We start from the raw sequence: 27,056 nt of genomic DNA, 5'->3' as shown, positions 1-27,056 counted from the left end.
CGGGCTGGGACATTATCGTGTGCCTCATATTGAATGCCCACACAACCTAAGATACGGGCGTCCCCTGCACCTAAGGAAATTTTTGAAATTTTGGAAAAAATTCTCTGAGTTTTCAATTTAGTCCCGATTTACTTTCAATGCGTATTTTGAGCCTCGAGGGCTCATACAATAGACAATATCAGTGTTTTATGATTGGTTCCTGATATGTATATTAAATGTTATGAAATGTTCGTATTTAATCCGTAAAGTCCGGTAATACTTCGAAACCTTGTTCCGGTGATGGATAAGGGTTAAGGGTGTTACATGGAGAAGGGAGGAAAACAGAGGGAGAAGTAGAAGAGAATGAAAAATAAAGAAAAAAATGAAAGTTAAACGAACAAAAAAGAAAAAATTAAATTGCTCAAAACAAAAAAATATGGGGACCAGTTGTATAAATTAACGTAAAATTTTTGTTTGAAATGATGATTTAACGTGCTACGTCAGCTTACCATTACACCGTTAACAGAAATTAACAGCTCAATGACTAAAATGTTACATCGCGATAACGTACCATTTGAAACATAAGTGACTAAAATGGAACCTGAGGTAAACAAAAATGACTATTTTGGTAGTTTATCCATAAAAGAATGATTAATTTTGTCCTAACAATTTCTTTTTACTTTGGCTTAATGACAAATTTGGCCACTAATGTTTGCATGTTTTGTCAAAATGGCCGTAATTGTATTTTTGAGTCTACTTTGGCCATCAACCTTTGATTTTTTTTTTCAAACTGCATTTTCTAACAGATTTAATGAATAAATTCATTGTTTCAATCTTTCTTTTCTTTCAAAAAGTTTCAATTTTTCAGATGTTTGTTTATTGAGAAGTTTTTCTACTAAGTTATTTTTTTAGATTACGTTTATTTTTTTAAATTAAGAGTTAATTTTTAACTTAATGTATTATTTATTTATTTTATTATTTTCCACATGCAATTATCTTATTGGGCTATCTAAGTAATGAATTACATCTCATTAAAAATATTCCACACATAAAATTTCACACAATTCCCGTTAACTTTTTTTAACGGTACTTTCATTAAAATTGTTAGAAAAAGCAAATTGAAAAAAAGAACAAAGGTTGATGCCTAGAAAAGGCTCAAAAATACAATTAGAGCCATTTTGACAAAACATGCAAACGTTAATGGCCAAATTTGTTATTAAGCCTTTTACTTTCTATTTACATGGAAAAGTAACTTTTTTGCCAGTTATCAAGTGAATCACTTTCCATTGCTTGTGGTAAAGTAACTCCCATGAGAATGTTACATTCCTAAGGAAAGTAAATTAATTTTTTCATATCAAATATTAGAATCACATTCCAACCAATTAAATTCCTTGAAAAATAATATCTATCCAAAAACACTCCTAATCCTAATGTGGAAATTTTTATTTTAATTGACTTATCAATAAGTATGGAGCCATCAATCTCAACACCAAAACTGATATTGCACCTGAGACTAGAGTTTATCATCCTATTTCAATTTTCTGTTACTTTACATAATGTTTTCTCTTATTTATATTTATTTCTTTATTTTCAAAATAATTAACCCCCTTTATTTATTGAGTTATGCCCAGGACTAGAGGCGTTCATGGGTCGGGCTGGACTCAGAAAAAAATTTAGGCCCACTTTCTAGGCTCGGGTCTAGCCCGGCTTGAAATATGGGCCTGGAAATTTGTTCAAGCCCGGCCCGAAAAAAATTCCTAGGCCCAGCCCAACTCAACCCGGCCCGTTTTTGACATGATTTAAAATTTAAAACTTAATTCTAGTAATCCTTTGCGTTTAAACAATTGAGATTAAACAATTTAAAACTTAACAATACCTAATAAACCTAAACTTAAAATTGAGTTTAAACAAGTTAAAACTTAAAATTCCTAATAAACCTAAACATAAAAATTGAGTTTAAACAATTTAAAACAATTCAGTTTAAACAATTTAAAACTTAAAATTCCTAATAAATTAGAGTGTGAAAACGCAAACAAAAAAGGAATAAGAATTGAATGGAACAAAAACATTTATTATATTTCAAATTTATATATAAACGTAGAAAGCATAATATTGTATATATAAACCTAAACTAGAAAACATCTTTTGCGTTTAAACAATTGAGATAGTCATACTTATTCTATAAGCTAAATTACATATGTACCAAAAAGAAATTAATGAAATTCAAACTGCATAAATCCAATCCAAATTCATAAATAGAAGCATCTCCATTTCTCAATCTCATTATTTTCCTACTAGTAGATAAACAATTTTAGCATAACATTACCATAATTTAATCAAAATTTAAGTTTTTCTTTCCCCTAATATTTTGGAAGTTCACTTTTTTCAGAGGAATCAAGAATCATAACAATGTTTTGAGATAAGGACACAAACTATCATCTAGAAAATCGCTAATCACGCATTTAATTGCAAAATGTTGTACAAAGTAAAATAAAAGAAAATCAAATTAAATTAAATTAAATTAAATTAAATTAAATTAAATTCTAAAAAGAAAATGTAAATGAAAGCTTATGGGAAATGAAGCTAAGGTAAGCCAAATCGATTTCAATGTCACTTGTTTCTGCAATAAAACAAAGCAAAAACAAAAAACAAAAAAAGATGAGATTAAATGAAGAAACTAAGCTTGTGATCTCAGCCCTGCAAATTACATGCTCTATAAAACATAAACCAATTCTCATCCAATAATAATTGAATAACACAATTTTGCTCTTAATTGTGCTCAGCTACCCTTAATCCTATAGCCTCGTATTCAAATACAAAACTCACCTCAGGGCAGAGCAATTTTACAGTAAAGATATACATACATACATACAAGTTGCTTTCTAAAAATGAAAAAACAAGTTTCCCCGGAACATAATGAGTCTTAATAGGTGTTTCCAGATTCTAAAAAGAGAATAGATACTTCTGCAAAGGATCAAAGAGAGAAAAGGAATAATAATTATTTAAGGAATAAAAAAAGGTTAAGCCTATGGTTTATTTATTTATTTTTGCCTAACCTCAAGTATTAATGGAACTATTTGATTAGGACTTTGAGCTTGCCTGACATGTTCTCCAGCTATAATATTGAGAATTTAGTACTGTTGTTTGGATAAAACCTTTAAGCATAATTTCATCATACATATAAATTATTTATTTTTCTATCATGTTTTTCACATTAGAATGTAAACATAATTAAGAAAAAAAATCATTTTAAGATGAACATTTCAAATGGAAGAAAATCAAAATCAGTTCATCAATCCAAAAATACCAATATATCAAAAATACCAACTTGTATATTCCAGATTTAATCCCCCTCGGGCGAAGATTCAGTGTCTTAAAATTAAAATCAGAAAACCACCATATATCATATTATCAAAATACCAATCCTTCCCTAGCTATTAGCAAAACATCCCAAACCCTAACCCTAACCAGTAACCACCCAAAAAAATTATTCCTTTATCAAGATAAAGGATCCAAACAACATCAGTTTATGAATTACAGGCAGAAAATCAAAGCACCCTATTGGTCATATAACAGAGATCAATCAGTTTATCAATCCAAAAATAAAAAAGCAAAAAGCAAAAAACATGAAAAATAATTTAACTAATTAACATGCGGAAAAGGTGAGGAATTGAGGATTTACAAATACAGAGGGGAAATAATTCGAGAACTAACCTATTTAATAGAATATGAAATTACAGTGTATTGACAGCCTCTAACCTCTGATTCTAACACTGTTGTTTGAACTTTGATGAGTTGATTCTGGAATTGGGTGGAGGACCGGAGGTGGATCGGTGGATTGATTTTGGAATTGGGAAAAAAAAGGGAGGAGGGCGCGGGCTTAGGGATTTTGGATCGGTGGAAGTCTAGAAAAGTGGAACTGTGGAAGTGACTTTTGTTTTAAATGTAGTGTATTTTAAAAATAAAAAAATATATATATATTTATTATATTTCGGGTCGGGTCGGGCCGGGCCCAGGCCAAAAAAATTTTACCTGAGGAAAACGGGCCTCTTTTTTGCCAAAACCCATATTTTGGGCCTATATTTTTACCCGAACCCTCCTATATTTTGGGCGGGCCGTCGGGTCGGGCCAGACCGCCCAACCCATGATCTCCTCTACCTAGGACTAATATTTGTCGCAATAGAATTTGATTCTTATCCAGGACTTGACTCTATTCCTTTATTGTAATTTTATTTTTCTAGATGTAGGAAATTAAATTTAGTGGATACTATTCAATATAATTTTTTCTCCAAAAAGAAAAAACAATATAGGAGAAATAATTTTTATACCTTCTTATCTTTTTTTTTATTCCAAAAAGTTATTTTCTTTTAAGTCCACTTACAAATATCTACAAGAAGTTCTCTAATGTTTAATCCTGTAGAGCTGGCCCAGTAAATGCGTCTTTCGGCTTAACAAACAAGCCCCCAAATCTGTCATCTATGTGAGTTATGATAGCATGGTCAACATTGATAAGCAAGAACTAATTGGGACGGCTTGGGGACTGGCCAACAGTAAACAACTGTTTCTGTGGATGATTAGGCCTGGTATGGTTCGTGGCTCGGAATGGATTAAATCATTGCCAAATGGGTTCCAAGAGAGTGTAAGAGAAATAGGTTGCGTCGTGAAATGGACACCTCAAAAGGAAGTGTTGGCTCATGCTGCAGTGGGTGGAATTCAACCATTGAGAGTGTTTGTGAAGGGCTACCAATGCTATGCAGACCTTTCTTTGGAGACCAACTCGTGAACATAGAAAAATAGGCTTGGATTTGCAGAATCTGGAAAGAGAACATAGAAAAAGACGAATGGTGGATATGGAAGGAAACGATATTAGAAAAAGAGCAATGAATTTGAAGGAGAAACTCTTTGTCTAATGGAAGGCGGTTCTACAAGCAGCTCTGTCAATGGGTTAGCAAAGCATACATCATTAGTTTAAGAGACCTTGTACTGTCAATTAACGGCATGGCATTATGATTTGTGTAACTTATTAATAAGTTGGTATCTAAGAAAAGTGCAGACATTTACAGCATAAATGTAGTGTTCTATTCATTATTTACATTATCAGCAGACAAAACAGACATCAGGTTTCATTCTCTAACATGCAAACGACAAATATTTAAGAAAACATCTCAAAATTCATTACAAAAGAAGAAAACTATTCAAAGCTTTCATCCAGAAATCTCGATGGCTTTGACATCAAGCTTCTTCACTACCTGCTTAGAAACAATAACATTAAGAACCCCATTTTCTTGGGATCATCATCTTTAATTCCATATTTAGAAGACGGTAAAGCATTTATCTGCTGAAGAAATCTCTTGGAATTTGTTTTCTTTTGGTTGGTGTTGAGAGAGTCAGGCTAGGAATCTCATCACGATCATTTTTAATAATTAAACACATGGATATGATAGGACAGTGTAAAAATAAAGATTTTGTTTATTTTAATAATATGACGCTGAAGCCATGGCACATCAACTGTAGATTTCGTTAGGCATAGACATAGAAATACCGTTAAAAACTCTGAAACTCCTCAAGAGTTAAGAAAACTCCTTTCAGTTGCATATGCTTTATAGAATTATGAAATATATTCCTTCTGAGGTATAAATTTAAATAAGCAAATATAGGGAATGTAGCCAGCATTCACATATCTGAATTTGCAACTCATTAGCATGTGTGAATGGAACTAACTGATCAACATCCAAGGAACTGCATCTAGCTGTTGGTATAAAAGTGAATTGAGGCAACAAGCTAGTACTTTTTGTATTCTCACTATTTCTTGTTTTGATATTTGGATCATGTTTACACCACTCTGAGTATTTGCTAGTTTGCATACACGTTCTGTTTGTCACCCCTTCTTTTATTCCTACGTAAGCAGTTACGAGATTTAAATATTTTTTAGGGTAAATTATTTATATAATTACTCTGAAATTAAATATTTAGCGTAAAACGAAAAAGAAGCTAAATACATCACACTGTCTATTCGAACCCCACCTAAAATTTGCACCAAACAACGGGGTTCCATTTCCTGAACAAACGGAAAAAAAATAAAGTTGGGTAAAAAATTATCGAGATAACTCCAGAGAAAATTGAATTATTTTAGAGTGGGTGTAGAACCCTAAATCAGTGGAATCAGTACAAAATTGCAAATTTTACTAGTCATGATTTTACGGTGCTGAAAAAAATTAGGCAACTTTTGAGCTTCAATAAAGGTTAAATCCAAATCACCGTAACTTCGACATTTCTTTCGTCATTTTCAAAGCAGCTCACTGTAAAAAGGAAAACCAAAATTGTAGGAAAGAACAAAAGACAGAAGGGAAGGTCTTTGAAACTGCCGACGATGATTGAGAATTTGGGTGTTAAACGAAAAACTACTACGTTGTTGATTTCAGTGAATTAAAAAGTGAGTTGACCATGGTTTTAGCTTTCTTGAAGTCTTATGAACATGAAAAATGGCAACTATGCAAAGCAAATAGGTTTACTTATTCGAGTTTTGATGAATTGTGACTTGCTAAGAGCAAATAGATTTGTACTCGCTTTGCTTTTAACATAATTGAGAACCGTTGAAATAACCAAAAGAAAAAGCAATGTACTTGCTTTGCTTTTTATTTCATTGCAATAGATTTGTTCGACTAAATGGCTGTCTGTCATATTGATTGATTAACTTCCATTCCCAACCTAGATAGAGTGCTGGTTCCATGTTCATTGGAGGGACACATGAATCTTTGAATACTTCCAACTTTGTGCAGACAAACACCCTGTTTTTATCTTATACATGAAAACACTTCGATTGGGAGGAGATATATTATCACGTTTACAAATCAGCTGCAAAGCCAAGGCCTCATCCCCATTGTAATTAGCTCTGATAGAAGGTAAGGTATTGAACATGAACTGGAGCTTCCCAACCATCATGGTAAGTACCTCTAGTCCTGCCACTCTGTGCTCATTTCCATAAGATTCAATAAAGAGAGAAGGGGTTTGGTACCATGAACCCATACAAATTCAAGGGGAATGGCTAAAGGGCTGATCAACAGCAGAGAGCCTTTATGGTTGCTCAGGTCAGTCTCGTAATTGCCTGTAACTTTCAACAAAATTGCTGCAAATAACCTTCTTATTTGTGAAAATGCGTTCCATGAACCAGTACAAATTTAAGGGGAATGGCTAAAGGGCTAGCAGAGAGCCTTTATGGTTGCTCAGGTCAGTTTCGTAATTGCCTGAAAACTTTCAACAAAATTGCTGCAAATAAGCTTCTTATTTGTGAAAATGCACACCTTAAAAGGAAGTATTGGCACAAATCACAGTAGAAATAGAGGGATTTGGAACCATTGTAGCTGAAACCGTGAGAAGAATTTGTGCACGAGTTGCAGTGACCAAAAGTTGAATGCAAGGCTTACTACCGGCATATAGAAAGTAGATGAGAAATGAAATCTTGTTTGATGAAGACAGGAGATTGAAAAAAGGCCAAAAGAAGGGTTTATACTAGGTGAGTTTGAGGGTTTTTTACTAAAATATTACAAAATAAAAAATAAAAAAAATATCAAAATAATATACAAAAAAAAAGTTTATTTACCAAAATAAGACAAAAAAAAAGACAGCTGAATGGAGGGTCTGTCACAGGCGGCACCAATGATGCTTGTGGCAGAGGCGGCACCAACATGTTTGTATTTCAGCCCTTTATTCATATTTTTTTCTCGGATTTTATTACTTTAAAAAAATATATTATTTTCTAATTTTATTATTTTACATTATTTTAGTAGATTATGTTTGAAATGCATTCATTTAGTGTGTTTTTTAAATAAATTTTTAAAAAAAATCCTTATTTCGGCCCTTTGTTCGTATTTTTTCCCGGATTTTATTACTTTCAATAAAATATATTATTTTCTAATTTTATTATTTTACATTATTTTATTACATTATGTTTGAAATGTATTCATCTAGTGTGTTTTTAAATAAATTTAAAAAAACCCTTATTTCGCCCTTTGTTCGTATTTTTTCCTAATTTTATTACTTTCAATAAAAAACACTAAATGAATACATTTCAAGCATAATGTACTAAAATAATGTAAAATTAAAAATTAGAAAATATTAATATTTTAAAGTAATAAAATCTTGAAAAAATACTGAACAAATGGCAAATAAGAATTTTTTAATTTATAATGTACTAAAATAATGTAAAATAATAAAATTAGAAAATAGTATATTTTTTAAAGTACTAAAATTCGAGAAAAAATACTAATAAAGGGCAAATAAAGATTTTTTAATTTATTTAAAAATATAGTAAATTAATACATTTCAAGCATAATGAACTAAAATAATATAAAATTAGAAAATTTAAAAATAATATATTTTAAAAGTAATAAAATTTGAAAAAAATACGAATAAAAAGTCGAAATAAAGATTTTTTTAAATTTAAATAAAAACACACTAAATGAATACATTTCAAATATAATCTACTAAAATAATGTAAAATTAAAAATTAGAAAATAATATATATTTTAAAGTAATAATTTTTTGTATATTATTTTGATAATTTTTTTTTGTAATATTTTAGTAAAAACCTTGAGTTTGAAACAAAAGATGGAATTTTGCACCCAAGGTATTATCCTTGTACATTTCATCGAATGAAGTGGAGAAAATGATTCTTGTCATGCTAAATAAACAAAGTCAAACCATTAGTGGTTGAAATTCCTTCAACCATCTACAGAAGGTAGATAACAAAAGCAGGGAGGATAAACTCATTTAGTAACAATTATTTTTTACATTAACAACACAAACTTCATCAACAACATAAAGTTATAGTACCCATAGCTTTGTTTATCACACAGACACACACAATTGACAATAGGCACAGAAGTCCCAATCTCAATAAAGGAGAAAGGCCCTCACAAGTTACAAACATCTTTAGCCGGAAATCTCAATCGACTTCACATCGGGCTTTTTTACTTCAAGTTTGGGAATAGTAACAGTAAGCACTCCGTTTTCCATGGAAGCCTTGATGTGATCTATCTTCGCATTCTCCGGCAGTCTGAATCTCCTCATGAACTTGCCACTACTGCGTTCCACCCGATGCCATGAGTCGTTCTTGTCTTCCTTCTCTGCATTCCTCTCCCCGCTTATCTGAAGCACCCTGTCATCTTCAACCTCCACTTTCACTTCTTCTTTCTTAAGCCCTGGAACATCAGCCTTGAACACGTGAGCTTCTGGGGTTTCCTTCCAGTCGATTCGGGTGTTGACAAAAGCCGAGGTTTCAGAAGAGCGCGTGGAGAGTGATGGAGAAGGAGAAGAGAAAGGGAAGTCCTTGAAAGGATCCCAAACGTCAAGAGAGAATGGATCAAAGATGCTGCTGCGACGGTTGCCAAAGAAGCTTGGAATCAGAGACATATTCGGTAATGGAATGAAAATAAGATTATAAGTAGAATGAAAAGAGGAAGAGCTAAGAGAGCTGTCTTAGAGTTTCTCTGCTTTGCTTGTCTGGGTAATTCGGCCACCTGAAATGCAGTTTTTATGGGGATCTATGAGGATTCTAGTATTCTCAAGAATTTTCGAACTTATCCAATAAAAGAAACAGTTTGATTTTCTAGGATATTCGGGAATGCCCATATCCTCCATGGGCCGCTTTAAACGCTGATGACTTAAAAGCCCGATGAGAACGAAAAGGACCACTCCACAAACTTGACGTCTACTTAATATTTTTTTGTCAATTAAAAAGTTATAAAACCACCGCTAATTATTCGAAATTTTTTAATCATAGTAACAATATTTTTAATTTTTAAAAAGTTATAAAATCACATAGTAATTTTAGAATACGCCTAATAATAATTTTAATTTTTAATATTTATATATTGTGCTAATTTAATTTTGAATTTAAAATTAAACCTTCAAATTTGAGTAATTTGATTTCATCCAAATTTGACTTCTTTTTTTATGATCCTTTCGACATTGTCGCTATGTAAAAATTGACCCAAGTTTTGAAAATTATTCAATTCAATTGCTGAAATTTTTAAAAAAATTTGAGCTTTAATTTGATTTATCAATGACAGGCAACTCAAACTAATAAAAAATGAATTGATTATTATTAAGAGATATCAAGTTTTTGGTCATTTGAAGCCTAAGAAAAACAATATATTTGACAATTGTCTAGTTTAGTAATAAATGAATTTTTTTAAATTGTTTTTATTTTTAATTTACAAATTGTGTATTAAATTATATTTTCTTGTAAAAAAGATAAAATTAAGTATTGTGTACTGTTGCATTAGGGTATCAGCTTGCATTGTTCCATTAGGTAATGTGTACTTAAAATTAAGATTGATAAATCTTTTAATTTGTCGGTTATTCTGATCCATTAGAGTATCAGCTTGTACTGTTGCATGCGCTACAAATGCATTTGAGTCAACTAATACATGATTGCTTTTCCAAAATTGGATCATAAGATCACCCTTATAAATATCTTTACCTTTGAGTAAACTTTTCCATAACCAAGAATCGGTACATTTAGTATGTAGATTATAAAAGGATTGACGACGGAAATATTTCCTTAGAAGTATTTGTTGGGTTAGATGCATAGGGTTGGTAAGTAATCACCATGCTTGTTTACTTAGTAAAGCATCATTCAATATATAGCTCCATGTTTCTAATAACCCACCATCAGCAACGAGTTTGCATAGAGTGTTCTAGTTATACATATATAGTTTTCTTTGATCCAATTCAATACCTCACCAAAAGCATTTCAAAATGTGATAAACCTTATCCACTATATATTTTGGAGCCCTAAAATAGGACAAAAGTACATATGTATGGTAGATAAAATGAATTGAAGAATAATGATTTCCAGACTACCAATTTGGATTGCACTTTCTTAACAAGACCTTGGAAGAATATACATTAAATTTGTAGCAGAGCCATTTCTATTCCCAGGTATTTCCTTGGATGTTCAACTTGTTTAACACCAAGAATACATGGCATCCATCATTTCTTTTGTACATGTCCAGAAGGATTGAAAAATAATCCAAACTTTCTAGGATAGTTTCGAATAATGAATTGTTAGAATATAACGACTCTGTTAGTATAAGTTGTTAGTTTTTTATTCCAAATCTGTTATGCTGTTAGCAGCAATTACTAGCAACAACTAGCTCACAATATTCTATAAATGCATGTGTTGTACTGTAGATATTAACATAGTATCAGTCGCCTCGATACTGGAGATCTGATATTCATTTGCCTCCATGACTACCACTGCTTTTGCTAACTCTACCTCTGTTGAGCACAGCGGTCTGGTGTTCACTGGTGCTCGGATCATTCAATCCTTCCCTCATCATGACACTGTTAAATTGGATGCTGGAAATTTCATTTAGTGGCAGCAACATATTCGGCAGATCATTAAAGGTTACAAACTAACCAGTTTTTTGGAAGGCACGCTGCCTGCTCCGCCACGCTTTGTGCAGTCGTCGGAGGGATATCTCGTTCCAAATCTGGATTCTTCGGCGTTCATTCAACAGGATCATTTACTTGCTTCCTTGTTACTCTCCACTATTACTTATTCACTTTTAGCCTCATTTACCTATGCTCGAACGACGTCTGATGTTTGGAATACTGCTCTTATCTCTTCGCAGCAGTTACAGATGCAAAACTATCTCGTATTCGTCACGATCTACACTCCCTTAAGAGAGGTAACCTCTCCATCCAAGAATATGTAGCAAAAATTTAAAATACCTATGCCTTAATTGAGGGTCCTTTTGCTTTGGTGGTCTCCATCCAAGAATATGTAGCAACAAGATCCTTTTTCTTTAGTGGTCTCCTACTTATAGGGACCTGTATCAGTTGCCTGCGGACGCAATTGGTATTAATTCTCTTTTATTGACATGTGCACTCGTTTTAATTGGATTTATCTTATTCGTCAAAAGTTTCAAGCGGTGGATTTCTTTGTTCAGTTTCAGCAATTAATCAAAACTCAATTTGGGAAAAATATCAAACAATTTCAGAGTGATTAGGGAGGAGAGTTTTGCGCTTTCACGTCCGTATTGGTGACTCAATGGATAATACATAGATTGTCCTGTCCCTATACATCCGAATAGAATGGGGTGGCTGAACGCAAACACCGACATATTGTCGACATGGGTATTACACTTTTGGCCCAAGCAAATTTTTCTATGGATTATTGGGGCTATGCATTCTGTTCTGCTGTTCATCTTATCAATCATCTTCCTACCTCAGTTCTGAATGGACACTCTCCGTATAAGGTTCTGCATGGACAGATCCATATATGATAATTTACGGGTGTTTGAATATTGTTGTTTTCTGTGTCTACATCCATTTCTACGCCACAAGATAAATTTTCGCTCTCAACCTTGTACATTTCTGGGTTATAGTACCCAGCATAAAGGATATCTATGTCTCACATCGATGGTAAGGTGGTTATTTCTCGTCATGTTGTGTTTGTTGAACATCGTTTTCTATTTCCTACGTCTGCTACGAGAAGTTCCACATCTTCGTCCGGTCAATCTCTCTTATCGACATATGTTCCTATTGTTCAACCTATCTGTTCTCGAACCTCAGAATTCTCATCCGCTCAACCTCCTGTAATACCCTCACCTCCTGGTTTCTATCCTTCGTCCTCTAACTCTAAAGTTCCTCGGGCTGTTTTAGGCTCTGCCCATGAACTCTGTTTTGTCTCTTCTTTACCTGACAATGAAGGAGTGCCAAATCTAACCACGATAGCTTCCAATATTCCAGTATCTCCTACTATTTCGTCATCTTCTTTGCCCTTCACGAATACTCATCTGATGGTTACCCAGTCTAAGGCCGGCATTTTTAAACCTAAGGCTCTAATTGTTGAAGGTGTTGAACCTCACACGATTCAGAAAACCTTGTCTATCACCGAATGACATACTACTGCTCAGGCTGAGTATGATACTCTAATTCGTAACTCCACCTGGGAGCTCATTCCGTTACCAAATAATTACAAAGTGATCGGGTGTAAATGACTTTTCAAAGTGAAGAAAAATCCTGATGGCATGATTGCTCGTCGTAAGGCTCGGTTAGTAGCTAAAGGATGTTCTCAGGTGCCTGGGTACGATTTTAAGGAAACATTTAGTCCGGTGATAAAACTTGCTACTATTCGAATCATTCTATCTATTGCTGTTTTCAAGGGTTAGCAACTTCGTTAGATGGATGTAAATAAAGCCTTTTTAAATGGCGATCTTACTGATGAAGTGTTTATGCAGCAACCTTCAGGGTATGTTCAATATGGTTTTGATGGTAAACTTTTAGTCTGTCGTCTGAAGAAGACTTTGTATGGTCTACGTCAGGCTCCGTGTGTTTGGTTTGATAAATTGAAGTGTTTTCTCTTTTCTATTGGTTTTCTTTTATCCAAGTCTGATGCATTTTTGTTTGTTAAAATTACATCTAACTCCACTCTTTATGTTCTTGTGTATGTGGATGATATTATCATTACTGAAAGTGTGCCTACCTGTATAAATAACTTTGTTCAGCAGTTGAATAAGGAGTTCTTACTTAAAGATATGGGTGATCTCCATTCTGCCGAAGGGTGTCTTCATCTATGCCAACAAAAGTACATTCGCGATCTGCTAGACAGGAGCTTCATGACTCATGCAAAGAGTGTTCATACTCCAATAATTAGTTCATCTCCTCTATCCAAGTGTGACGGGGATCGTCTTAGTGACCCTAATGAATACAAAAGCCTTGTGGGTACTTTACAGTATATGGTCCTTACTCAACCTGATATTGCCTATGTGGTAAATCTTATATGTCAGTTCATGCATGCACCTATTACTGTTCATCTGGTACCCTTGATTATGGGATTACTTTTCGTCCTTCTGCTCGACTTTCTTTAGTCGGTTATGCCGATGCTAACTAGGGCTAGATTTTGATGATCATCGCTCTACAATAGGTTATTGTGTATATTTTGGTCCCACACCAATCTCTTGGTGTTCCAAGAAGCAACAAGTTGTTTTGCGGTCCATGACAGAAGTCGAATATCGGAGTCTTGCTACAGTTACTAGTGATGTTGCTTGATTGGTCTCGTTACTAAAAGAATTACAACTTCACTCTACCGATCCACCTACTATTTGGTGTGACAACTCTAGTGCTGTCGTAGTAGCTGCCAATGCTATCTTACATTCCAAATTCAAGCATGTGGAGTTTGATCTGTTCTTTGCTCGCGAGAAAGTTGCTGATGGTTTTATTCTTGTTGGTGAGGTACCTATGTGTGATCAGGTTGCCGATATTCTTACCAAGTCACTCTTTATTTCATCCTTTACTCAGTTTAGAGGTGTTCTTCAGGTCTTGCCTGTCGAGAAGATGGGTGAATGTTAGAATATAACGACTCTGTTAATATAAGTTGTTAGTTTGTTATTCCAAATCTGTTATGCTGTTAACATCAGTTACTAGCAATAGCTAGCTCACAATATTCTATAAACACCTGTGTTGTACAGTTCAAGAAGATAATACATAAATAATACAGAATAGTTTTCAATACACAATATAATTTTTACTTAGCATACTGTAGATATTAACATGAGCTAATATTCTTTTGAGATCACAACAGAAGTGAATATTGGCATTGAAGAATAAGAAACAATCTTTTGCAAACAATAAATGAGATATTGTATGACAGTCCCGTGCAATCCATAATTTGTTGGTTTGCCTCTGCATGAAGTAATAATATCGAAAAGCACATTCTAGCAAAGTAGAAAGAAGTAGAGGGACAAGGGGTCACCTTGGCGTCGTCCTCAATTTGGTGTAATTGACTCCGTTGGACAGTCATTCACAAGTAGTTGATACGATATTGTGCTGACGCATTGGTGAATGAATTGCCTCCATCGTTCACAATATTCTGCCCATACACAAATGTGTTTTCGTAGGGAGTGATTATGTCATTCATCATTGGTTTAAGTATATTTGACCAAGACTATTGCAAAATTTTATAAGCCACATTGCTTAAGCTAATGAGACAAAAGTCTATTATTTTAAAGGGTCTAAAATTCAATAGTTCTGATCATATCTGTTTTTTTTAATATAATGTCTAGATTTACTCATAGCCCCTCTCTAACCTATAAGAGGATAATGGGTTTCAGCACACTCAAACTCAGGGGCGAAGCCGAAATAAATTTTTAGGGGGCTGGATGAAATTTTAATTTTTTATAGTCTATATCTTTATAATTTGTAAAGGATTAAATCGAATTTTTATAATTTTAAGGGGCTGAAGTGTAATTTTACTTTTACTAATTTAAAATTTTAAAAATAAATTAAGAGCCTAAATAACAATTTTACATTTTAGGGAGGGTTGGGGACCCTGCCATCCCCCCTAAATCCGCCTCTGCTCAAACTCACGTCCTCTTGCATTAACAACAATGCTTATACCAATCAAGCTAAAACTCAATCGACAAAATTCTTTTCTTTTTCTTAATTGTATTAATATATAATTATATAAAAAAATTATTGAGTTAATATTTTAAAATTGTTAATATGATTTTTATTTTTTAGTTAATATAGTTTTTCAAAAAAATTCACACCAACTCAATATATAAGAAAACATAAAAATATATTTATTTTAAAAAATTACTCTTTTGCCAATGTTTAATGCCAGGTGGCCCAGTAAGTTGTTGAACTTGAAATATGAATGGGTCCAATTTGATGAATAATATAAACAAATCCAAATCATTCAAGTTGATTCTCTAGCTTTCCTGAATTAAGACAATTTCAAGATGGTAACCAAAACAAATAAGGCAAGTTCTTAAAAAAACGGGATTCCTCTTCAGCATCTTATAAGTACCCCCCACCTATCATGTTTTGTAACATCAAGAAAGTAGTATCAGATCCTCGAAATAGTCAGCAACCTTAACACTTACTAATTCCGTCATTTGAAGTTTTTCATCGTCTTTGCTTCGTGGTACAGCAGAAATGGCAATGATCCCAAGTTTCTTTGGTAACCGACGAAGCAACGTCTTTGATTCATTCTCTCTAGATGTTTGAGATCCATTCAAGGACTTATGTTGGAACTAGAAAACAAAATGAATGAAGTTGACAGAAACTTGAGCTTGAAGGCTCGATGTCTTGCTGAGCAAACTAGTAAAAAATGGCCAAAGAAATTTGAACAGAAAGTTTAAGCGAGGATCAAAATGAAGAAGAAAATTCTGAAAGATTTCATTAATTTGAATTGAGGCATAATGCCAATACATATACCAGTCAACTAGCTGGTCAAAATAACCAAATGTCACCTAAACATCACCTAACTCCACTAATAACATTGTAACTTGATAAACATTGCTTGTACACTTTGAAAAGCTGATTTATCAGCTCAAACACCACCTAATTACATCAAGTACATCAACAACTTAGTTTTAATCTAACTAAGTTACAAAACATCATTTGAAAATAACAAAATGAAACAGCAGCATGAACTTCAGCTGCAACTGCATGGCTCGGGCTACATGGTCTGCTCCTTGTCCGCATGCAGGCCAACTTCAACACTCATCTTTGGCTTGCATGCTGCAAACTCCCATTTTGGTTCTCAAAACCTTGAACATTGACACACAAAGAGGCTTTGTCAAGATATCAGCAAGCTAATCTTCAGAACTGCAATGAACTAGTCTGATTTCTTGAGATTGTTCCATTTCCCTAACAAAGTGAAACTTTATCTTGAAATGCTTGGTTTTCCCATGAAACACTGGATTCTTTCCAATTGCAACAACAGATTGGTTATCACATCTGATCTCTGTTGCTTCTCTTTGGTGTAGATTCAAGTCTGGCATGATTTTTTTAGCCAAATAGCTTGGTTAACAGCTCATGTAGCTGCCACATACTCTGCATCTGCTGTCGATTGAGCAACAACAGTTTACTTTTTTGAACTCCAACAAAAAATGGCAGAACTAAGGGTAAACAGATACCCTGAGGTACTTTTCATGTCATCTATCGATCCAGCCCAATCAATAACTGCATAACCAATTAGCTTCATGCTATCAACCTTGGTAAACATTATTCCAAAACTTAGTATACCTTTGATGTACTTGAGAACTCTTTTAGCAGCTTGAAAATGACTTGTATTGCAACAATGCATGAGCCTAGATAGTAGACTTACAGCAAACATGATGCCTGGTCTTGTGGCTATCAAATACAACAAACATCCTACCAGGCTTCTATAAGTGGACTCAGCTACTCTTTCGGAATCACCTTGGCTAGTCAGCTTTTCTTTAATAGCAACTGGTGTGTTAGTCACTTTACAAATTAGCATGGAGAACTTGTTTAGAATCTTCAAGGAAAATGCCTTTTGACTTAGGAAAATCCCTTGCTAAGTTTGGGACACTTTTATGCCAAGGAAGTATGACATTTCTCCCAAGTCTGACATCTCAAACATGCTCTCTATTTTTCTTTTGAAATCAGCCAATATGCCATTGTTTCCTCCTGCAACCAGCAAGTCATCCACATGCAATAAGACTATGAGTTGTGTTTCAACACCTTCCTTCTTCACATACAAGATTGGCTCACTGATGCTTCTCTCAAACCCCAAGCTAGCTAAGTAGCTGTCGATTCTATCATACCAGGCTCTTGGTGCCTATTTTAAACCATATAAGGCTTTCTTCAGCTTGTACACATTGTCCTCTTTGCCTTCAACTTTGAAACCTTCAGGCTATTCAACATAGATCTCCTCATCAAGAAAACCATTAAGGAAGGAAAATTTTACATCGAGTTGATGTATCTTCCATTTCTTTTGTGCAGTTAAAGCAACCAATAGTCTGATTGTGTCAAGTCTAGCCACTGGTGTAAATGTCTCAAAGTAGTCAATGCCATAATTTTAACTGAATCCCTTCACTACCAGTATTGCCTTCAGCTTGTTCAGAGTTCCATCAGCATTGTGCTTGGCTCGAAATACCCATTTTACTCTTATGACATTTCTATTGGCTGGCCTTCCAACTAATTCCCAAGACAAGTTCTTGTTAATCATGTTCATTTCATCGAGCATGGCCTGTTTCCATCCTAGTTGAGTTTCAGCTTCTTCAAAACAAGTTGGTTCTACAGTAGCTACATCTACTTTTACATAAATTTTAGCGAGTGGTCTGGTTTCCCTGACTGCTCATCTTCAAAGTCCATTTCAGGATCATCTTGATCACCTTCAGTGTAATCTGTCACCAGGTCTTCAGCAGCACATTGTGGCTCATTTTTATTCTAGTTATAGCTTGATTTCTCATATAAAACTATATCTCTACTCATAAAAGCCCTGTTGGATGTAGGATCCAGAATCCTATAGCCTTTCGTCACACAGCTGTAGCCTACTAAGATGCCAGGTTGAGCTTTCTTTGCTAGCTTGTCTCTCTTGATCGCAGGTATGTGTGTATAACAAATGCAGCCAAAGACCTTCAGGTGAGCAAATGATGGCTTGAACCCAAACCAAGCCTCAAATGGTGTTTTTTAAACCAAAGCCTTTGTTGGTAGCCTGTTTAGAAGGTAAACAACAGTGTTAACTACTTTAGCCCAAAAAATATTAGGCAGCTTCCTTTCAAACATCAAGCACCTGGCCATATCCATCAAAGTTTGATTCTTCCTCTCACTGACACCATTCTGCTGAGGTGTGTAGGTGCTTGTGAGCTGGTATTTGATGCCTACGTCATAACAAAAGCCCTGAAACATGGTTGAAGTATACTCGGTGCCATTATCAGATCTTAGTGTCTTGAGCTTGCAACCTGATTTTGTTTCTGCTGCTGCCTTGAATTTCCAAAATACTGAAGCCACTTCTGACTTGTGCTTTAGGAAGTAAACCCAGCAAAACCTTAAGTAATCATCAACAAAAAGGATGAAATACCTGATACCATTCTAGAACTGTGTCTTTATAGGGCCATACACATCAGTATGGACTAACTGTACCTTTTCTAAGGTTCTCCAAGCCTTATTCAAAGGAAATGGTTGTCTAGCTTGTTTTCCTATCTGACACACTTCACAAACATCCTCTTTCTCAACTGATTTTGTAAGTTTTCAACCAAGTCCCATTTGGTCAGTTGAACAAAAGACTTGTAGTTGGCATGACCTAGCCTTTTTTGCCATATCTTAGACTCATTTAAGATAGTTGTGTAGGCACTGTCTGAACTTTTGTTCTAAACCACAATAAAACTTCTGTCAGCCATGGTCACTGATATAAGTTTGGATCCACTTGGATCACTAATCAGGCATTATATGTCTTTAAACACTACTGAATAACCCTTTTCAAGTAGCTGAGCTATACTAAGCAGATTTTTATCAATTTTAGGAACAAACAAGACATTTGAAACAAGTTTGATACATATAGGAGTGTCAATCAGCACATCTCCCTTGCATTCTACTTTAATGTAGTATCTATTGTCCACTTTTACTCTTGTGTTAAAGCTCCTGTCTATGTTCTTAAATATTGCAGCATTAGGTGTCATGTGGTTTGTATAGCTACTATCTATCAGCCACCCTTTTGTGGTCTTTCTTCTAGCAGCAGAGCATGAAACAACAAAGACTTGCTCTTCTTGGTCACAGTCTTTTTCTGCCACTTGAGCTTCAGCTCTAGGCTGTTGAGACTGGTTTTGCCTCTACTTGCCTTTGTTTCTGCAAACCTTCTCAACATGGCCTATCTTTTTACAAATTTTGCACTACATATCAGGCTTGAACCAGCAGTTTGCTTCTGAATGACTAAGCCTACTACAATATGGGTAAGGTGGATATTTTCTTCTTACTCCATCTCTTCTAGGCTTGTCTGACCAAGTATTTTTCCCTTTGTAGCCCGAAGAGCTCGAGATTGGTTTGCTTTTGGCTTGGAAGGCACCTTCTTGATGTTTTTCGTGTCTATTAGCTTTTCTTTGCTCCTGAACATAGAAAGCATTGATCATCTCTATCAAAGAGATGCTAGACAAATCTCTTGATTCTTCAAGGGATAAGATTTTGGCTTCATATTTTTCAAGTAAGGTTGAAATAACCTTCTCTACAATTCTTGCTTCACTGAACTGTTATCCAAGCAATCTGATGTTGTTCACAACAGACATGGTCCTATCTGAATATTGCTTCACTATTTCTTCTTCCTTCATTTTCAAATTTTTAAAGTCCCTTATCAAATTCAAGAGTTGTTGCTGTCTCGTTCTTTCAGTCCCTTGAAACTCCTTCTTAAGTTTATCCCAGGCTTATTTTAGAGACTCACAAGCCAGGATCCTTGTGAAAATCATATCAGACACACTGTTTTGGGTACACGACATGGCTTTGTATCTCTTGGCTCTATCATCAAAGTGTTGCCTGATCTAAGCTACTATGGGATTGGCTCTCAAGGGTGGTGGTTCAACATCCGACTTGACAACATCTCACAAGTCAAATGCCTACAGGTAGGCCTTCATTCTCACTACCCAAATGTAGTAGCCTTCACAATTGAACACTGGTGGTGGAGCTAGAGAGAATCTGGATGAAGACATGATTTTTAAGATTGAAGAATGACAGGTCCACTAAGAAAATAAGCTCTTAATACCAATTGTTGGAGTTTTTGTAAGAGTAGAGGAAGAAAAATAGGACACAAGACAAGGCCGCAAAATACAATAAAAAAATTTTACTTGCTCACAAATGTGCAGCAAGGGAGCTTATGGCTGATAGCTCATTTTTGCTCACTCATTCAATAAGAAAACAATACATTTATAGTAAAATACATCACCAAACACTACCTAAACATCACCTAACTCCACTAATAACCTTGTAACTTGATAAACATTGCTTGTACACTTTGAAAATCTAATTTATCAGCTCAAACATCACCTAATTATATCAAGTACATTAACAACTTGGTTCTAATCTAACTAAGTTACAAAACATCAATCGAAAGTAATAAAATAAAATAGCAGCATGAACTTCAGCTGCAACTGTATGGCCCGGGCTGCATGGTCTGCTCCTTGTCCGCATGCAGGCCAACTTCAACAACTTACCTTTCCTTTTTTCACTTTTCGAACAGAACACTGATACCTCAGCTTTTTTCAACGCTCAAATCGACTGGAAGGAGAACCCCAAAGCTCACGTCTTCAAGGCTAATCTTCCTAGGCTCAAGAAAGAAGAAGTGAAAGTGGAGATTGAAGATGACAGGGTACTTTAAATCAGTGGACAAAAGAATGTTGAGAAGGAAGATAAGAACGATACTTGGCACTGGGTTGAAAGTAGCAGCGACCGTTTTATGATGAGATTTAGGCTGCCAGAGAATGTAAAAATGGATCAAGTTAAAGCTTCCATGGAAATTGGGGTTATTACTGATACTGTTCCTAAGGTGGAAGTGAAGAAACTTGATGTCAAAGCCATTGATATTGTTGGTTAAACACTAGTGTTTGCAGGTTTTATTATCAATACTGAGAACTGTTTATATAATTTGTCTGTCTGCTTGTCTGCAACTTTGGGAATCGTAATGTGTTGTATTAGCCTGACTAAATGATAAACAAGGTTTAGATTTGTGTTTGTGCATGATTTTGGCTTGTAATACTACCATGTTCTCATGTATAATGTGAAAATGCTGGTATCATCAATGTAAATGTTCCTCATTTTCTTTCATTTTTCTACTTGTGTATTTTGCTGCTATATTCAAATTGTTTCTTCCAACCATTACAAGCATGCTTCTTTTCTATGACACAACCTTGGCATGTAAGTCGCGAATATGATACAATTTTTTGCCTTGGTTTGTCTGTACCAAAATGTTGCAAGAACTTCCTTAATTTATGAAAAACTTAACAAGAAAATCTATAATATTTGATTCTAATTCCATTTCTTACCTATACTTAGCAAAGAAGAAGAAAGTTCATTTAAAATCACGAGGAGTGGTGTTGTAATTACTCATTTCATGCCTTATAAGGTCAAGAGTACGATTTTCGCCTATAAGAAAAGACCACATTTCATGATCAATTTTTATTTTTTCGGAAAGTACCCATTGAGAGAGAAATAATCACTACTACTAGTGATGAATACCTTGATTTCAATAAAAAAAAGTGCATCTAGGGTCACTATTTGTACATTGAAATAAGTCTCATCTTTGGGTGGCTAACACTACGTAAGCACATGATTCGTAGTCTACATCTCATCGAACATAGGCAACTCCTTAAGGATTTCACTGTTGCCATATGTCAGAGCTTAATATCAACTGCGAAGCCCCCCTTCACAGGCATAATGCTAAGCCTCCTTAGATTCTTTATGATGCTGAAGCAATGGCACATCAACCATAGATTTCATTAGGCATATAGATATAGAAAAAGTTGCTAAAAAGACTAATATTGAATAATAAATCTGAAAGCAATTGTTAGTATAAGATCATTTTTGAACTCCATCAGAGTTAAAATTCCTTTCAATTAAATAGCTTGCTTTATGAAAGTATGAAATATATTCCTTCTAAGGCATATCTCTAAATAAACAAATCTAGGGAATGTAACCAGCACTCACATATCTGAACCTCACCCATTTGTGTATTTGCAACTGCTAGATCTGGTGCAGTGATTAGCATGTGTGGTTGGAACCAACCGACATTCACTACTTGGTTGACATTCATCCAAGGAACTGCATTTACTGCCTTCTTTTTCTCTTTCTTCTCCGACAATCATTTAATAGAAATGTAGTTGTTGGTATAAAAATTGATTGTGGCAATAAGCTAGTAGTTTTTTCTGGAGGAAACCAGATTCAAGAAAAAAAATTAGGCAGTTTGCCTTTATTTTATGTTAGACTATATATTTGCTGTAAAAAAACAAAAGAAACTCACTCAACAACACTTTATGAATTGTATACAAAAAACTCAATAAAAACAAGAACTCAAGGCACATTTTATTCACTAATTTACATCCTTTATATAGGCTGAAACTACAACAAATTTAGCTAAAACTAGGATAACTCAGAAGAAAAATCACAATCAGATATTAAACCATGATTTTAGCTAACCATTCAACAACTTTATTGAAACTAATTTGAATATTTCATCTGCTGATATGCCCAAGATTTTAGGCCACTAACTGAGTTGGTGATGAACTTTAACACTCCCCTTCAACGAAAACTCCAAACCTTTTCGTAATCCTAAGTTGTGAGCAAAAATTTTCCAACTTAGTTGTACTCAAGCCTTTCGTGAACAAGTCTGCAACCTAGTTATCAGTCTTGACATAGAACAACTTAATTTCTTCTTGTAACACCTTCTCCCTAACAAAATGGTAGTGCACCTCCACATGTTTGGTCCTTGCATGAAATACAGGATTTTCTGATAAACGCAGAACTGACTGATTGTCACAATAGAGGGGGTATTGCATAATCAACTTTTTGGTGCAAATCTTCCACAAGAACATTAACCATGTACTTTCTTGGGCTGCCATAGCTGCTGCGCTATATTCTGCCTCTATTGTCGATAAGGACACAGTTGGTTGTCTTTTAGTATACCCAGGAATTGTCCCCAAGCCAAACTTGAATACATAGCCAGTGGTTGATCGACGTGTATCGTGATCCCCTGCATAGTCAGCATCACAATAACCAGCTAGTTTGCAAACCTCACATTTCTTATATAGAAGGCCATAATCAAGAGTACCCTTCACATATCTTAGAACTCGTTGAACTGCTTCCAAGTGTTGTTTCTTGGGATTCTGTATATATTGACTCACTACCCCAATAATATAAGAAATATCAGGTCGAGTTAAAGTTAGGTAAATGAGACTACCTACAAGTTGTTGATACATTAACCTATCTTCCAAGTCTTTCCCTTCATGAGCACAAAACTTGGTGTTTGGTTCCACTGGTATAGTGATGGTCTTGCAATTGAGCATTCCAAATTTTTGCAACAAATCTTTTGCATATTTCTCTTGACAAAGAAACATGCATTCTTTTGTATAATCAATTTCTAGCCTCAAGAAGTGTTTAAGTTGGCCAAGTTCCTTTTATTTGAAAACAGACTGACAAGTTTTGTCGAACTTGGTGGATTTCATCACTATCATCTCCAGTGATTATCAAATTGTCCACATACACCAACACTATTGCCAACTTCCCTTCACTAACCTTGACAAACAGACTAGAATCTGCATAAGCCATAACATAATCAGTTTGAGTTAAACATTCAGCAATCTTACCATACCATGCTCCCAGCGATTGCTTTAACCCATATAATGCCTTCTTTAACTTGCAAACATAACCAGGATGACTTCCACTCTCAAATCTAATAGGTTGATTCATGTAAATTTCACGATCTAGCTCTCCATGCAAAAAAGCGTTCTTCACATACATTTGGCACAACTTCCTATCTTTGCTAGCAGCAAGAGCCAAGAGAACTCGAATAGTAACAATCTTTACCACCGGACTAAACGTCTCTTCATAGTCCAATCCATATTGTTGAGAATATCCCCTTGCAACTAACCAAGCCGTGTACCTCTCAACTGATCTATCAGGACGTACTTTATTTTATAAACCCATTTACAAGATATGGGTTTCACATCTAGTGGACGTGGCACAAGCTCCCGTCTGGTTTTGTTCCAATGCAGTAATCTCTTCCTCCATTGCTTTTACCCACTCAGAATCTTAAGACACTTCTTCATAAGTTGTTAGCTCGACCAAAGGTTTTTCCTCCGCTACAGCTACATTAGCATACTTTAGATTTTACCTACGAAATCTGGTTGATCTTCTAAGTTGTGGTTGAAAAGTTTTTTCACCCTCTAAATTGATTTTGGCCTTTTGCCTCTGATGAACACCATTTCGCCAAGAATTTGTTGTTGTCTCAACAACTTCATTGTCTCCAATTTCTTTATTAGCTGCAAGACTTGGTTGTATCTCAAGAAACTGCTCATCTATTTTCCCTTGGGGTTGATCTTCTTTTACTTTAGAATCTGGCAACTTCACTTGTTGTGGAGTCCACCAAGAAGAAGTTTCATCAAACACTACATTGTGTGATGTGTAGCATTTCTCAATCATAGGGTCAAAACACCTCCATCCTTTCCTTTGGTTCGGATTTTTTTCTTATCGAACTTGCTCCTTAAATAACCTAGAATAAATACATAGCAAATACACCCAACAACTCGAAAATTACCAACAGCAAGTTTAGTATCCCATAGTACCTCAAAGAGTGATATGAAACCAAGCTTTGGTGTTGGAAGTTTATTAATGACATGAGCAGCAGTGTTCATGCATTCTGCCCAAAATCTTCCAGGTGTATTTTTTACATGAAGCATACTCCGACACGTCTCAACAAGATGTCGATGCTTCCTATTGGCAACTTCATTTTGTTGTGGCATGTTGGCACATGTAAATTGATGATGAATCTTGTTATTTCTTACATAGGTAGAAAACTCATTTGATGTGTACTCCCCGCTATTATTTGTGCGTTAAGCATTGAATTTTTCTACCAACCTCTGTTTCAGCTACTTCTTTAAATTCTTTAAACTTGGCAAATGTCTCTGATTTTTCTTTCATAAAAAAAACCCACACATACCTTGAGATATCATCAATAAAAATATCCATATAGCACATCTCATAAATTGAGGGTTGCTTGACTCGCCCAAACACATCAGAATGAACTAGCTCTAACAGAGCCTTTACTTTGTACTTAGATTCTTTATATGGTAGTTGATGCGCCTTACCGAATTGACATCCTGTACAAACAGTATCATCTCGCACTTCAAGTTGAGGAAGGCCCTTTAGCATTAACTTTTTCATCATAACGTTCAGCTTGTGATAACTGACGTGTTCAAGCCTTGCGTGCGACAAATCTGTCGTCTCATTCTTCTTTATTTTGTCCACATAAGCAGTTTTTGTCGACATTATATAGACAGATTCCATTCTCTTCCCTTTCATGGTTGGTGTTCTTGAGACTTTAACATTTTCGAATACCTTTACACCCTGTGGACTAAACAAAACATGGTGGCCTGCAGATGTTAATTGTGCAACAGATAATAATTTTTTCTTCATGCAAGGCACATGATAAACACTTTGAATTGACATTGGATTAGAACTAAATCGAGGTGCAATAGTCGTCTTACCAACATAGGTGATAGGTAACCTTGAGTTGTTGTTCGTTACCACCACATGATTTTCTTTGTACATTGCAACATCTTGAAGCTTTTCTTGAACACCAGTCATGTGATTAGAACAACCAGAGTCAACAATCCAGTCGTTCTTATAGTCAATCTTCTAGGAAGTTGTTACTGCGAGTGCCAAGTCTTCTTCTTCCACAGCAAAGGATGCTTCAGCATCCCACTTATCATCACTCTGAACATCTCCTTTAGATGTCACTACATTACTCTCAACAACTTTATTCTTGGACCAATAGTCTTTGGCAATGTGACCATTTTTGCCGCAATTATAACAATCACCATCAAACTCTTCCTCTGGTTGAATCGGTTGTTGTAGTTGCTACGCTTTTGAGTTCCTTAAAATTGCGAACTCCCATGATGACTTTCTGATTTGCCATCATTCTTTCTTGGTCTGCTTCTGACTTCATACCTGGGTTTTTCTTTGCTCTTTCCACTAAAAAGCGCCACATCCTCAGTTTTGATTGAGACTCCACCTATTTTTTTTGCCAAAGCCTCTTGACCCGTCAACAGATTCTCAAAATTTGCAAGCGATGGTTGTGTTGGCCATCTTTGAATTGCAGCAACAAAACTCCTTTTGGATGATCCTTCTTATTCTAGAATCCACAATACAAGAACTAGAATCAAGTTTAGAGATCTCACGGCATAAGGTTTTTACCTTAGTGAAGTACTGGTTGATTGCCAAATCTCATTGCTTCATTTATAACAATTCATTCTCTAAGAGCTGCAGCCTTGTGTCATTTTTTCGTGAGAAAAGTTCTTCCAACATGTCCCACGCCTGTTTTGGTGTGTCAATGTCTCTGATATGCTCTAACATTTCTTCTTCTACAGTGGTTTTAATTGCAAACATAGCCTTGCCTGCATTGGCCTTCCACTTCTTCAAGCTGTTAGCTTCTTGAGGCAATGGTGAAGGCTCATCTCCGCTAACAATGTCCCACACATCTTAGCCTGCAAGCAAGACTTCATACATGTTGTCCATGTGTTGTAATTTTGATTATTAAGCTTTTTTACTATTGCTCCAAC

At 35.0% G+C, this 27,056-nt stretch overlaps 2 protein-coding genes and 1 pseudogene across 2 annotated transcripts; 1 reads left to right on the top strand and 2 right to left on the bottom strand.

The window, feature by feature from the left end:
- Positions 1-8,721: 8,721 nt before the first annotated feature.
- On the bottom strand, positions 8,722-9,575 carry LOC105791761 (17.3 kDa class I heat shock protein). The gene has a single exon (XM_012619976.2). It carries the CDS (start codon positions 9,388-9,390, stop codon positions 8,911-8,913), a length of 480 nt encoding a protein of 159 aa, XP_012475430.1. The 5' UTR covers positions 9,391-9,575; the 3' UTR covers positions 8,722-8,910.
- A 6,352-nt stretch (positions 9,576-15,927) lies between these two features.
- LOC128042597 (17.6 kDa class I heat shock protein 2-like) lies at positions 15,928-21,319 on the top strand (annotated as a pseudogene).
- A 1,795-nt stretch (positions 21,320-23,114) lies between these two features.
- LOC128042552 (secreted RxLR effector protein 161-like) lies at positions 23,115-23,834 on the bottom strand. Its single transcript, XM_052633933.1, has one exon. The coding sequence runs from the start codon at positions 23,832-23,834 to the stop codon at positions 23,115-23,117; it is 720 nt and encodes a 239-aa protein (XP_052489893.1).
- Between the last annotated feature and the right edge of the window lie 3,222 nt (positions 23,835-27,056).

This window comes from Gossypium raimondii, chromosome 7, assembly GCF_025698545.1.
Source record: "Gossypium raimondii isolate GPD5lz chromosome 7, ASM2569854v1, whole genome shotgun sequence".
Lineage (NCBI taxonomy): Eukaryota > Viridiplantae > Streptophyta > Magnoliopsida > Malvales > Malvaceae > Gossypium > Gossypium raimondii.
This window is presented reverse-complemented; position numbering and strand designations above follow the sequence as displayed.